Genomic DNA, 11,948 nt, shown 5'->3' with positions numbered 1-11,948 from the left:
GCTGCCCGTAAAACAACGCAAGAAACATTTTTCATTGTAGCGATTTCGTGGCTTTCAAGTTGAAAGCGTTGCAAAACTGTCCAGAGGAATTGCAGTTAAAAAAATCGCCGGTAACAAAATTTGGCCGCGGGTAACTCGGCTACATCTTACAACATAGCGACTTGATTTTTTCACACGTTGAAGTTCATAGGCTGTCCTATCCAAAGACATCAAATATGAAAATATATATATTTATTTAAATCAGATATATATTCTAACTTATAATTCTACGCAACAATGTTTGCCGCTGAAATCCTTTGCCACAAAAATTCGTTTGCATCCATGCTATCAAACTTTTGCGCGAAAATAAACGCAAACATTGTCAAGTTTGCAGAACAATAACTATACCCCCATATGCATGTATATGTTTTGCACACGCCTCGAACACATTTCAGCCATAAAACCTTTTTTTACCTACAATTACTTTACATTTTGCAATTTTTATGTATATAAGATTGATGGAACCATCTTTTACAGAAAACAGTTGTGTCCAGAATGAAATTTTACACCTGTACTGCAATGAAATCATTCCATATGGGCACTTTAAGTTAATAAGAATTGCATAGGTTTACTTTCGTTTATTGAATTGGCATGAATTTTTTTCATGATGTTTTGGTGATGTGCACTTTAGAAATGAAAAGTATATCCAAATATTGCAAAGCTAGCCAGGGGGCCAACGCATTTGTCTGCCTCCCAAAACATGCAGGTGAAGATGAAAGACACTTTGTGCACCATGTCGACCATCATTCATAACAAGTCTGTACCCACTCTCAGCAAGACCTTCCTTTTCTGCACACTTCCTGGCAACAACCATCATATGACCAAGCAGCTGTCAAAACAAATTATCATTATACCTTTGATACATAAAACTACATGAACTTGACAATGACAAAACTATACTTGTTATGTTATGGTTGTTGATGATGTTGCAAAAAATGCATTTTGGATAGCCTATAGTTTATATCATGACAAAAAAACAGTATACACCAACACTACAATTGCAGGCGCTATGGAACAACTCATAACATTAGTCAGTTATTATATCCTACCTGTTCATCTTCATCAGATGATTTGGATAATCCTGGAATAGGCTTTTTGGGAATGACCAGGAAGTGAACAGGTGCCTCAGCATTGATGTCACGAAATGCAAGACACTGAAATGGTAAGATTGCACGCATGTCCTTGCCATTCTTTACATTAAAGTTATATATTGTTTGCAAATGAACTATGTTGAGCATGAATGTCTGCTTGATAAGAGAGCCAATGTATGCCTTTAAGTTGAGTATACAACTCGAGGTATGGTGATTTATTTAGGTACATTTCATCCTGTTCTACTTTATCTTCCTTATAGACAGCCTATGTAAATTATGATATTGTTGATTTGTGCAGCAAGCAAGGATTAAAAATCATTATGAAGGGGCGCATACATGCACAACAGTTGCATCAATTGCATTAAAATATTATTTTGGTCACTAACCTGATCGTCTTCAAATATTGTGTCACAAGGAATTTCTTTTCTCAAAATCTTGCCAAATATAGTATCACCGCAAGGTTGAGCTGTTTGAGCCTTTTCCACTTCGCCGGCCATTTCCACCAACTTCAATATTAACAACCACTTGCGCTTCTGTGCAAACTTCAATCGAGCTTCGGCTTCAAAATTTAGCAAAATCGCTGTGGCGGTCCGTGTTCGTCTTCCTTCCTTCCTTCAGTATCGAAACAAACCGCATGAGCGCATCGCCAACTTGGAATCAGCGCCAACCGGGAAACCCCCGCGCTAATTTGCATACTTTTGCAAAACTATTCCTACATTACACGTCTGCGTTTGTCATTTAACAGGTTTTGAGATTAGATTTTGGCTCGGCAACATTATCCATACTCCTACCATTCTGCAAAATCAACACCATTCGTTAAAAGCCTGAGCTAATACAGAACAAACATTTTATTGCACTACATGGTCACACAACATAAAAACCTTTTCATAAAAAAGTTAAACAGAAGCGAAAAGGACTATGTTTACACAACTTAACATCTACGCACCCGAACCTTGTCACAGTGTCAACTGAATTTGTCGTAAGTTTCAAGGTAGTTCAGCATTCATATAACTTTAACAATGACAACTGTTTATAAGTAAGGGTGCAATGTGCTTACTGTCAAAGTAAGGTGAAGATAATTGTTGGCAATATTTAGAAAGGAGCGATAAGAAAACAAGGTTTACACAGAAAGAAAAATAAAGTGGATCTGCAACTTTAAATGCATGTGGGAAGTATAAGGTTACTTTATTGTTAAACAATAACTTATGACATGCCTATATGATGCTAACTGGTACAGATACATTAACATATTTGGAAGAAATATAGGCAGTTGCCATTAGTCAAAAGACCACAATCATTCAAACAAATGATTGTTAAGCTGCTAAAAAGCAGAAGTAGCAGCAATGATAACGAATGGCCAAACTGAAAACTTTTTAATGTCGCTTCACAATGAGCAAAATAACAAGAACTATAACTACAATGGCCATAACAATTATTATTATTAGTTTGCGATTCTTCTTCTGGTATTCTTCCGCCTACAATAAATACAACATAAAAACCCAACTAATGATGCATATTAACAAAAAACAACAACAAAGTCTCATATGATACAAAATAATTTACCAAAAAAATACACCAGACCTAAATGCTAGAAACAACATAAATTTAATTGACCTTTTTTAGTTGCGTAACACCAGCTTCTGCTTTCACAACAGTTTGCTCCACGTTGTAATCTATACGATCCAAAACTGTTCCCTAGTAAAATATAAAAGTTTAGTGACATTTTTCTTTGAACTAATGTTGATTTAAACGTTGGTCTTTTTCTCAGGTCAAGAAATAAAAAACTTGCCTGTTCAACAATAATGCTTCCTAAATCTCGAAATATATTCGAAAGATCGGTGATACTTTGTACAACAGAACGTATTTCTTCTTCCCTTTGGTCAATGTTGACAGCATTTTGTGTTACAAAAGCAATTTGCTCTTGTGAAAAACCCTGTGGGATGTTAGTATATGTCAAACATCACAGAGTTTAATTATAGAGAATAAATCATTTCGAACTTGACAAACTAAATTTTGTTATTTTCTAAACAAACCTTTTCAAAATACTCATCATCAATGTCATCTTCATTTTGTTCCACCATTAGTGCACTTGATTGCCCAAAGAAATGGTTTGATCTCTCTTCTCTTCGTTTTAATTCTGCAATATATATGCAAACAAGAAAATGATGCACTGCGTCATACAAGCTTGCAAACTAACTTTTCAAATAAGCAGACTGGCATTTTCTAAAGTTTACGGACATATCTTGTAACGTTGTTGCAAATGAAGACATGGCATTTTTTAGGATAGTTTTTTCCTGGTTTCTGGACTTTTGACATCTTCTTCCAATAACCTGTATACTTCCATTGCAACTGTAAAATAGCTGTAAAACAATTCGATATAAGTTTAAACTTTTAAAAAAGCCTAAAATCAGGCACACAGAAACTTATGTACCTGAGTGATTTCTTGTGTAAGAATTTCTATTGCTTGTTCTTCGTCAACTTTATCATCCAAAGTCGGTCGATTCAGATGCTTATCGTGTAACAATGTAAGTTCTTGAACTGCAGTGAAACATCAAAATATTATGTTTGCTTGTTTTAAAATTTGTCTACACAACAAATCATTTAAGTCAGATTCACTTATAGTGCAGTTATAGAAAGTAATCACATCTATTGTACTTACTTTTATCTTCAATTCTTGCCAAATTGTAGTTCAGTTCCTGTGTAGTATCTGTCCTGAAACGCCGCAAATACAGTAGTTTAATTTATGCATGTCAGAAAACATGAATTATATTGTAATCAAACCAACCAGTCAGCAAATGTTTGCTTTCTAAATGAAACTGACGATTCAACATCAGAAGAATTTCCAACCAAAGCAATCGTGTCATCTTCATATGCCACATTCTGAATTTTTTTTCAGTGTAAATAGACATGCAAAACAAAACTCTTGTTGAAGAAATTATTTATTTACAGCTAATAAGAACTAGTTCACAAACACAATGCAGAAAACTTAAAACAAAGTCAGTAGGCCTATAGCTAACATCATTTCTAGGCAAGCAAATTATAAAATACTGTTTTCAAAATGTATACAATACATTAATACATATTGGCTATATTTACATTGTGGTTTGCAAACATGTGCTTGTTTTGCATGGCATTGTTCCTAAGAAGAAGGAAGGCATCTGTCAGTGATCTTACTGCCATTCTGGATTACTTTCAGTTACGTCTTATCTTGAGTGGATGATGGTGTGATGCAGATGCTGACCACAGCCTCCCTTTAACAAAACCAGCTTCCAACAACTTTTGACGAATTTTAAAACGAACTCAAGCCACAAACATCTTACCGCGTATGTTTTATTTTGACAACATTAGATTTGTACGTACGAACATAAAAAGTCGATGCAAGAAAGGCAAAATCAGCACAAACACACACACACAACAGCTTTTCAGTTTTCATAAAAACTTGATCGAAGAAAAAGTTGTACCTGCAGTCAGTGTCGATGCGCATGAGCGGTGTTGCTAAAATGGCTATTACCGCTATTACGGCTATTACGGCTATTACGGCTTTTACTGCTATTACTGCTATTACTGCTATTACGGCTATTACGACTGTTACTACTATACGATAACCTATTAATATCTTCCTGAGGTTAACTAGCTGTTTAGTTCTTTAGGTACACTTTTTTAGATGTTGTGTTGTTCATGTATGCTTTTCACCAACTTGTATAGGGAGAAGACTTTCAAACCAAATTTAACGAACTTGCATAACTGTTTTATGCAAATTGTTGACGATTCCTACAATACCTAGGCTTAATGCCTACGATGGCAGCAGTAATAGCAGTAATAGCCGTAATAGCCGCAATAGCCGTAATAGCCATTTTCGAAACACCCGCGCATGAGTGGTTAAAATTTCAATTATTTTGTAAATCAGTATATTTTGACATCAAAAGAAAAAGTTTCGTAAGTGTAGTTGCAAATTAATGTTATGTAAATAATATTTTTAAGTTTTTGAACACTATGATGGACCGTTTCAACTTCTAATTATTGACTATTTTGCGATGCCCTGCAATTATCCTTTATTTACAACAAAACACAATAAATTAAACGATTTTAATGGGCAAATCGCTTACATATTTGATTTTAACTTCGTGGCCAAGGAATTTACTACGCAACGCTTGGGGTGACAGTGACACGCAGGCGCAGCCACATGACTAAACAGGTTTATGCTGCTTGTGCTTCAGAAAACGTACCTGTGGGTTACAGTAAGCTACTTGTTTCGCAGGTTTTTCACTAGTTAATTCCAGCTTCGACACCTCTTTGATTGTTCATTATGTTAAACGCTGCATCAACAAATCACAACCAGTCGTCGGCCGGCGCAGATTTGGCTGGAAAGCTCATAATAAAGGCGCGTTTGGGCGATGACATACGACGAATTCCTATTTATAATGAAGAACTTACTTACGACGAGTTAATTTTGATGATGCAAAGAGTTTTTCGAGGTACTCTGGAAACAAACGAAGAAGTTACAATTAAGTATGCTGATGAAGGTGTGTTTGCATTGTTTAGCTTTACAATGTCAAGAGTAAATATGTTCTAAACATCTATATTGTTTTAAGATGGAGACCTCATCACAATTTTCGATGACTCTGACATGAACTTGGCAATACAACTAAGCAGAATACTAAAGCTAACAATTTTTAGTAAGTATAAATAAATAAATATATATATATATATATATATTCATCATAAAACGAAAAAAAACATTTGCATTGTTTATAAAGTATTGGCACATTTGAAATCTTCTTAGCAACATACAAAATTTACTTTGGTAAGTTCAACAATTCAGAATTAGGATGCGTAAAGCAGGGAGTTAGTTAAGTAGTGAGTTGTTTAAATATGTAAATTGTTTATGTGTTCAACAAGTAAAAGCACTGAAACTACTTAAAACTATAATTACATCTCTAATTGTAAAACGATAAATGAGTAAAACTTATATACACAGTTTTGTGTAACTTTCAAGTTTACTATGTTACAGCCAAAGCACATCCTCAAGCAGTTACTAAGCAAGTGGGCAACGTGGTTGGAATTCGAAGTGAATTAATGCAAATCAGGAATCAAGTAAACAAACTTTTGGATCAACTTGCTTCAGAAACTACAACAGATGAAGTAAAGACTGAAAATCCTACCCATGTAGCTCCTGGTAAAGAGAAATAAGTACGCTTAAACCGGACCTATTGTATATATCCGAATGTTCTTTAGAGGCAAAGACTCAGCCTGAAAAACAGATGCCAGCAGTGGCTCCAGTTGCTGTCAGTCAACCTTCATATGAACCTGCTTTTGACCCACTAACAACTTCATTGAATAGCGCTGCCCAACCAACCCCAAACCCTGATAAAACGAGTAAGGGCACTGGTTTTAATTTTACGCAAGGGGCTGTAACTTTTCATTTAAACAGTTTAAATGTTGAAACTTTTCTTTTAAACATTGTTGCAAATTGTGGATTTCTAAAAATGATTATGCTAAATATTATTCTGGTTTACTGTATATCAGAACTGTGACAAGAGCCAATCAAAACAGAGTCATTATCTTTCCATCTCCTATATAACCAATTTCAGTTTTTAGAAAAGATTATAATGATCCTCTTTTTTTGAACTACTGTTTTTAAGCAAGTAGTCTTTTCCTGTAACCGGTTTATTAAAATATTTGAATAAGGCATTAACTAATAATTCCACTTTATTAGGACAAATTGATTTTGTATTTTTAAAATAAACAATCATACTGCCCCCTTTTAATTTGTTTTTTTTTAAATGTTTGTATCAATACCATAAACATTATCTGACATATTTCAATTTCTTCAATGCACCGTGTCAGTCTCTGGTCTATACCTATAGTGCTTGCTGGTGCACTGTTTTGAGATGCACCTAAGGAAGCGAAATCAAGCTCGCGAAAGTTCGTTTTTATGTTTAAATGTTTAACAGTCAGTTTCTTATTAAAACAGTGCACTAGCAGTACTGTAGGTATATGACACATATTTAGTCATTTATCAAAGGTAGATTTATTTGCAGCTGACAGAGTGCCAAGTCCTGTAGAAAGTCTAGGAAGTGTTTCTTCAGCTGCACAATTACGACAACAACAACAACAACACACCACTCCGACATCAGTGGATTCTTTGCACCAATCATTTGGCATGATGCCTCCAAACCCGGGTCAGAACTTTCCAACACAGAACTCACTGCCAGAGCAAATGCCAAATAGTTACCAACCAGGATCTCAAACCACAATGTCAGGTTCTTCTGCACAGACAATTCAACCACCACAGACACAGGTTGGTTCATCATAGTGTTTTATGTGACTTGTTGCTCACCTGACCAGACAAAAAGTATTTTAGTTCTTTTGTCTTGAGTGTGAACTCCAGTTGGTGCATATTTTTGGTTTGCTCAACATAAGCTTTAATTTTACAGAACCAGTCAAACAACTACATGGGGAATAACCCCTATGGACATCAACAACAACAACAACAGCAACCACAACAACATCAACAACAACAACAGCTTCCATTGCAGGGAAATCATCCAGTGACAAGTATTCAGTACACTTCATCTAATATGCCCAACCCAATGAATACAGCTCCACAGGTTTGTGTTTTTTCGCTTTCCCTTCATATGAAACTAACAAGATAAAAAATTGTTACAACTGGTGCTTTATGAGCAAATACTGATTTGCATATAAACACCTACAAATGGGTAGAAGAAAATTTTAATACTTTTAAGCATTAATTTTCAAGGTAAAAGGCCTTAATTTATTAAATTTAAATCTGAAAAGATTTTCAACTAAACACAGCTCTATCAATTTTTTAGCATATGGTTGTTGGTGTTGCAGAAAAGGTTTTGTGTTGGTAAAAAAAAAAAAAATTCAATCTTGAACAATAACCGCTCTTGAAAAATGTATATATCATTAGGAATATATATACTTATCTACAGGCAAACTATGGTACTCCAGGCAACCAAAATGCTTCATACAATCCATATGAGCAACAACAACATCATCAAAGACAGGACCCTCGTCAACAACAATCACCAAAAGTCACCAACCCATACACTGGCTCACCGCAGCCGACACAGCCAAGTCAATATGCCCAACCACCAAACCCAATTCCCCAACAAGGATACCAACAACCTCGAGGCCCCCCAGCAACACAACCAGGGTACATAGCCCAGGGTCAGGCACCCCCAGGGGGTTCCAACCCTCATCGTTTATTTGCTGGCAGAGGTTACAGGCCCCGACAACCCGGTGTGGGTTATCAGTAACATATGTGCAATCATGGAGTAATTGGGCCATGAGGTAAAACGTTCAAATGTGCCAGTGGATTTTTCCTTCGAGTTGGTGTCCTTAACTGGGACTGTATATTCTCCCATTGTTCAATAATTCTAATTTTCATTCATCAAATAACGCAAACAATTCCGCATAGAATTTTAACAGTTGAATGTGGGGGTTTGCCCCTTGCTAGCTTGGTGCAATGTTATTATTTGCAAATACATGTTATCGTATAAATCTGTGCCTTGGGCGTTATTTATTGGTGTCTTCTATCACATATAATCAAATTAAAAATTTTAAACAGGAGCAGCATTGTACGAGAAATTAATGATAAATTCAAGCACTAGAAAGTTCAATTACAAAATCAAACCATGTAAATGCTCTTGTGGTAATTGTATGGTTGTTGTGCAGGTCATCTAAAAACTATCATATCCGTCAGTGTGCGTTTGTGATAATGTTTGTTAATTCACAAAAGTCGTCACTAATTTAAAAAGAGATTAGTGGCGGAAAACATAGCATTAAAAAACACGCCAGATATTTTGTTCCACATCACTTTCTCATTACTTCGTCTCATGCCGTATATAAAGATCCCTGAAATTAAAAGTTTTGAAATGTTATGCTAGACTACAGCGTTATTCAAAAAGGAGTATTGGTAACACCCAAACGTCTGTTTATTTTGATGAGTGGTGAAACTATAATTAGACCCATGCAGTTTTCATTCGATCGTAGTTATGCCGTACCGTTATTTAATCTTTTAAACCGTCGACCCATTTTCAACATTTCTTTACAATCGATGAAATTGGCACCATTTCGACGTAAGCTGAATCCTCTCCTTTGCTACGTTAAAAGAATTTCAGTTAAAATTTGCCATGACAAAAAATCAGAATAAAGTAAAAATAGACTCACCCGTTTTGCCTCTGTGATTCATCTCCAGTATTTTTTGTAGTGGTTTCTGTGATTCAAATTACACGTGAAAGATTTATTGCAGATTTCTGAGTTTTTATTGATAGTAAATGTGATAACACAATATCAACAAAGTTTAATTGCGAAATAGTATTTTTCCATATTGGCTTATCATAGCCTACCTGAGTTGCTGATTTCATAGGGAGCTATGAAATCTACAGGATCAACTTGTTTTTGGCGTTTGGAATGCATATCTGTAAAAAGCACAAACGTAAGTTATTCGTAAAAGTCAGTTAAATCTGCAAAGATGTGCCCTTCAAAATAGTTCTGGACAGTCTTCGCAGCCAAGCTGGATCAGGCACTTTCCCACAATATACCCCGTGAAGCCACTGAGCTCCTGTACCTTTTAGGTTAGCACAGGGTCGTGAGTTCAAACCTCACCGGGAGCTTGATTTTTCAGATCTCGCTCCGACTTGTCGGGAAAAGTGGCTGATCCAGCTTGGCTGCGAAGCCTGTAAACCTTATGATCAGAATATTAGAGCTGTGATCGCCAAATATAAAGGGCCTGCGCAGTGGGGCGATCCTGCCTTGCTATGCGAAAGCATGGTATTATTTCTGCGTAGTTCTGGACAGTATGTATTTATAAAACTAAAAACGTATTTGAGGTTGCGAATGTGTTTAAAACTGAGCCTCATTATTCATTTGGCGATGTATTTTACGTGGGACGCTGTTTGCTGAGTTTGAACAAAATCTTTAGTCTAAGATAGCTACATCGGTGTCTAAGGAAAAAATGTATCTAATAGTTTTTGTGGTTTTTATGTTATATTTGCCAATAACTATCTTCAGAATTGCCTTGTATTCGGCGACATCCAACTTAAAAAAGCTTAGGACCACAGCATTGAAACTTTTCAAATAATTTCACCTGACTATGTACGTCAATGACCCAGCGTCATTATACCGTTTGGCACCACTTAAACTAATGATTACCATCGATATTTTCACCCACGTAGGATATAATATACTACGTTGTACGAAAATTATCAACTTGTAGAATTACGTTCGATTGGAGGAGGCGGTGGCGGCACATTTTTCATTTGTTTGTTGTGACCAGCTATGTCTCGGGATGGTACAATGAGTCGATTAAGAAAGGAAGTTCCAGTAGCAGATCTTGTTTTGAAGGTTGGGATGTCCATTAAACTTGATCGTAACTCCCTTGATTGCAGCTTGGCGGGCGGCGAAGATAACTCGCAAACCCCTGGAGCAACGTGCAAGTCCCCAGCAAAGCTTTGAAAATCATATAAATATTTTTGTAAGAGCCGAGAATTTAAAAATATTTTTTTCCAAATAAGGAGAACATACATGGAGTGACGAATATTGGCACCGGGATCTTGTTCGGTTTTCCTTTCTCTCCCTGAAAAATTTTTTCAACAAACTACCGTTTTTTTAGCAACCAATACGTAGGCCTGCTTTATTGCAGCGCTTACTTTTTATATTTTCCGTGGGTGCTAATAAATTTTGTTCCATCAAATCTTTGTCCCTCAGAATAATTTTTTCTTCCATTTTGACTTTAGTACTGCTTGTAGCTTTGCAGCTTAGTTGGTGATTTTTATGTTCCTTATAAACAGCTGTAATTTTTGTGGCATATTAGTCTAAATAAATATCTTTAGTAGAATTGAAAGTTTTATGGCCTAAAACCTTTACGCACATGTGCTATCCTCTGCATTTTGTGTCCGAGTCGTTTTTGATTGACTATTTACTTCATATAACTGCTTGTTGGAAACCGTGTCAGATGCGGCACCTGGAAAATTCGTTGCATTATTAAAAGCTGAAATTCAATCAACGGTTATTAATTCTCACCAAATGACGATGCAGTTTCTTGTGATTTGGAAGTTCGAAACCGGCCAAATACTCTGCAAATTGCAATAATCGTATGAGATAAGCTAAGCTAAACCTTAGGCCTTTAATTGAGACGTTACTTTTATTTATACCATGGCTTTTTTTGCACATATATTTATGCCATCTGTATTGTATTGACAACTGTTGCAACCAATTAATTCTCTCTTACCCAGAACATAATTGCGCCTTTTATTTTGTTACGGGACACCAAGTTTGTTTGTCTTTTGTATTTCAATTATGTAAATTTTTTACCAGTTTTAATTAGTAACGTATATTTATATGCTGAGTGCTTGGAAGTTAAATAAACTTTTAAAACTTGACCAAACAATATTTTTGTTGCGAAACTTTGGGCTAACAACATTAAAGCATGTAACCTAGTCTATACCCCTAATTCCCACTGCACTCCTACATACAAACCAGCAAATAAATCTGTATTACAAGCCTTTATTGGTAAAGTTGACATCTAAACGCTTTGCAATTTAACAACCCACCCAGTAAAGTTTTGCCTCCACGATGGTCTGATCAGAATTTCGACAAACAACAGAACCATCAGCAGAAAAGCTGAAATGGTGTAACTACTGATAATAAGAACACCATTTATATCCATTGTTCGTGTATTTTGATTATGCGTATTTACGTCTGACCGTTATTCGCAACATACCTAATGCAAAAGAAAAATAATAATTTTGGTATAAAAGAGCAAATGCTAACATAAAACTGATTGCTCTG

The 11,948-nt window shown here is 35.7% G+C and overlaps 4 protein-coding genes across 9 annotated transcripts; 1 reads left to right on the top strand and 3 right to left on the bottom strand.

Moving 5' to 3' along the window:
• Window positions 1-425: 425 nt before the first annotated feature.
• LOC145894559 (adenosine 5'-monophosphoramidase HINT1-like) lies at window positions 426-1,774 on the bottom strand. Its single transcript, XM_082983182.1, has 3 exons — window positions 1,517-1,774; window positions 1,089-1,193; window positions 426-868 (listed from the first exon to the last, which is right to left on the bottom strand). Exons 1-3 carry the CDS (start codon window positions 1,625-1,627, stop codon window positions 701-703), a joined length of 384 nt encoding a protein of 127 aa, XP_082839308.1. The 5' UTR covers window positions 1,628-1,774; the 3' UTR covers window positions 426-700.
• A 223-nt stretch (window positions 1,775-1,997) lies between these two features.
• Window positions 1,998-4,613, bottom strand: LOC145894410 (syntaxin-16-like). 5 transcript variants are annotated; one of them, XM_082982993.1, is made up of 10 exons: window positions 4,592-4,613; window positions 4,227-4,381; window positions 3,916-4,010; window positions 3,790-3,842; window positions 3,562-3,668; window positions 3,328-3,490; window positions 3,164-3,267; window positions 2,920-3,063; window positions 2,745-2,825; window positions 1,998-2,605 (listed from the first exon to the last, which is right to left on the bottom strand). In XM_082982993.1, the coding sequence occupies exons 2-10, from the start codon at window positions 4,308-4,310 to the stop codon at window positions 2,504-2,506; spliced, it is 933 nt and encodes a 310-aa protein (XP_082839119.1). In that variant the 5' UTR covers window positions 4,311-4,381; window positions 4,592-4,613; the 3' UTR covers window positions 1,998-2,503. The 5 variants fall into 5 exon arrangements, with proteins under 5 accessions (XP_082839119.1, XP_082839117.1, XP_082839118.1 ...); XM_082982991.1 differs by lacking the exon at window positions 4,592-4,613 and adding an exon at window positions 4,451-4,569; XM_082982992.1 differs by lacking the exon at window positions 4,592-4,613 and adding an exon at window positions 4,451-4,507 and having other exon boundaries at window positions 4,227-4,406.
• A 717-nt stretch (window positions 4,614-5,330) lies between these two features.
• On the top strand, window positions 5,331-8,694 carry LOC145894505 (uncharacterized). 2 transcript variants are annotated; one of them, XM_082983118.1, is made up of 7 exons: window positions 5,331-5,653; window positions 5,723-5,806; window positions 6,142-6,306; window positions 6,366-6,506; window positions 7,160-7,431; window positions 7,568-7,741; window positions 8,087-8,694. In XM_082983118.1, the coding sequence occupies exons 1-7, from the start codon at window positions 5,437-5,439 to the stop codon at window positions 8,411-8,413; spliced, it is 1,380 nt and encodes a 459-aa protein (XP_082839244.1). In that variant the 5' UTR covers window positions 5,331-5,436; the 3' UTR covers window positions 8,414-8,694. The 2 variants fall into 2 exon arrangements, with proteins under 2 accessions (XP_082839244.1, XP_082839245.1); XM_082983119.1 differs by having other exon boundaries at window positions 7,172-7,431; window positions 8,087-8,686.
• A 178-nt stretch (window positions 8,695-8,872) lies between these two features.
• LOC145894506 (uncharacterized) lies at window positions 8,873-11,870 on the bottom strand. Its single transcript, XM_082983120.1, has 10 exons — window positions 11,711-11,870; window positions 11,181-11,233; window positions 11,029-11,121; window positions 10,808-10,948; window positions 10,683-10,734; window positions 10,381-10,607; window positions 9,506-9,577; window positions 9,327-9,372; window positions 9,161-9,257; window positions 8,873-9,011 (listed from the first exon to the last, which is right to left on the bottom strand). The coding sequence occupies exons 1-9, from the start codon at window positions 11,824-11,826 to the stop codon at window positions 9,194-9,196; spliced, it is 864 nt and encodes a 287-aa protein (XP_082839246.1). The 5' UTR covers window positions 11,827-11,870; the 3' UTR covers window positions 8,873-9,011; window positions 9,161-9,193.
• Window positions 11,871-11,948: the final 78 nt, after the last annotated feature.

Source organism: Ascidia mentula, chromosome 3, assembly GCF_947561715.1.
Source record: "Ascidia mentula chromosome 3, kaAscMent1.1, whole genome shotgun sequence".
Classification (NCBI taxonomy): domain Eukaryota; kingdom Metazoa; phylum Chordata; class Ascidiacea; order Phlebobranchia; family Ascidiidae; genus Ascidia; species Ascidia mentula.
The sequence above is the reverse complement of the archived record's forward strand: the minus strand, read 5'-3'. Positions and strand labels throughout refer to the sequence as shown.

Excerpts from the sequence above, each read along its gene's own strand:
- LOC145894559 (XM_082983182.1), bottom strand. The coding sequence starts at position 1,627 with ATGGCCGGCGAAGTGGAAAAGGCTCAAACAGCTCAACCTTGCGGTGAT. Across the intron at positions 1,194-1,516 it reads CAATATTTGAAGACGATCAG|TGTCTTGCATTTCGTGACAT; the intron begins GTTAGTGACCAA and ends TTACCATTTCAG. Across the intron at positions 869-1,088 it reads CATCTGATGAAGATGAACAG|CTGCTTGGTCATATGATGGT; the intron begins GTAGGATATAAT and ends TTGTTTTGACAG.
- LOC145894410 (XM_082982993.1), bottom strand. The coding sequence starts at position 4,310 with ATGGCAGTAAGATCACTGACAGATGCCTTCCTTCTTCTTAGGAACAAT. Across the intron at positions 3,669-3,789 it reads GGCAAGAATTGAAGATAAAA|TTCAAGAACTTACATTGTTA; the intron begins GTAAGTACAATA and ends GTTTCACTGCAG. Across the intron at positions 3,064-3,163 it reads ATGATGAGTATTTTGAAAAG|GGTTTTTCACAAGAGCAAAT; the intron begins GTTTGTTTAGAA and ends AACATCCCACAG.
- LOC145894505 (XM_082983118.1), top strand. The coding sequence starts at position 5,437 with ATGTTAAACGCTGCATCAACAAATCACAACCAGTCGTCGGCCGGCGCA. Across the intron at positions 5,654-5,722 it reads AATTAAGTATGCTGATGAAG|ATGGAGACCTCATCACAATT; the intron begins GTGTGTTTGCAT and ends TATTGTTTTAAG. Across the intron at positions 7,432-7,567 it reads TTCAACCACCACAGACACAG|AACCAGTCAAACAACTACAT; the intron begins GTTGGTTCATCA and ends TTAATTTTACAG.
- LOC145894506 (XM_082983120.1), bottom strand. The coding sequence starts at position 11,826 with ATGGATATAAATGGTGTTCTTATTATCAGTAGTTACACCATTTCAGCT. Across the intron at positions 11,234-11,710 it reads TGGAGGCAAAACTTTACTGG|AGTATTTGGCCGGTTTCGAA; the intron begins GTGGGTTGTTAA and ends TGCAATTTGCAG. Across the intron at positions 10,608-10,682 it reads GCCAATATTCGTCACTCCAT|CTTTGCTGGGGACTTGCACG; the intron begins GTATGTTCTCCT and ends TGATTTTCAAAG.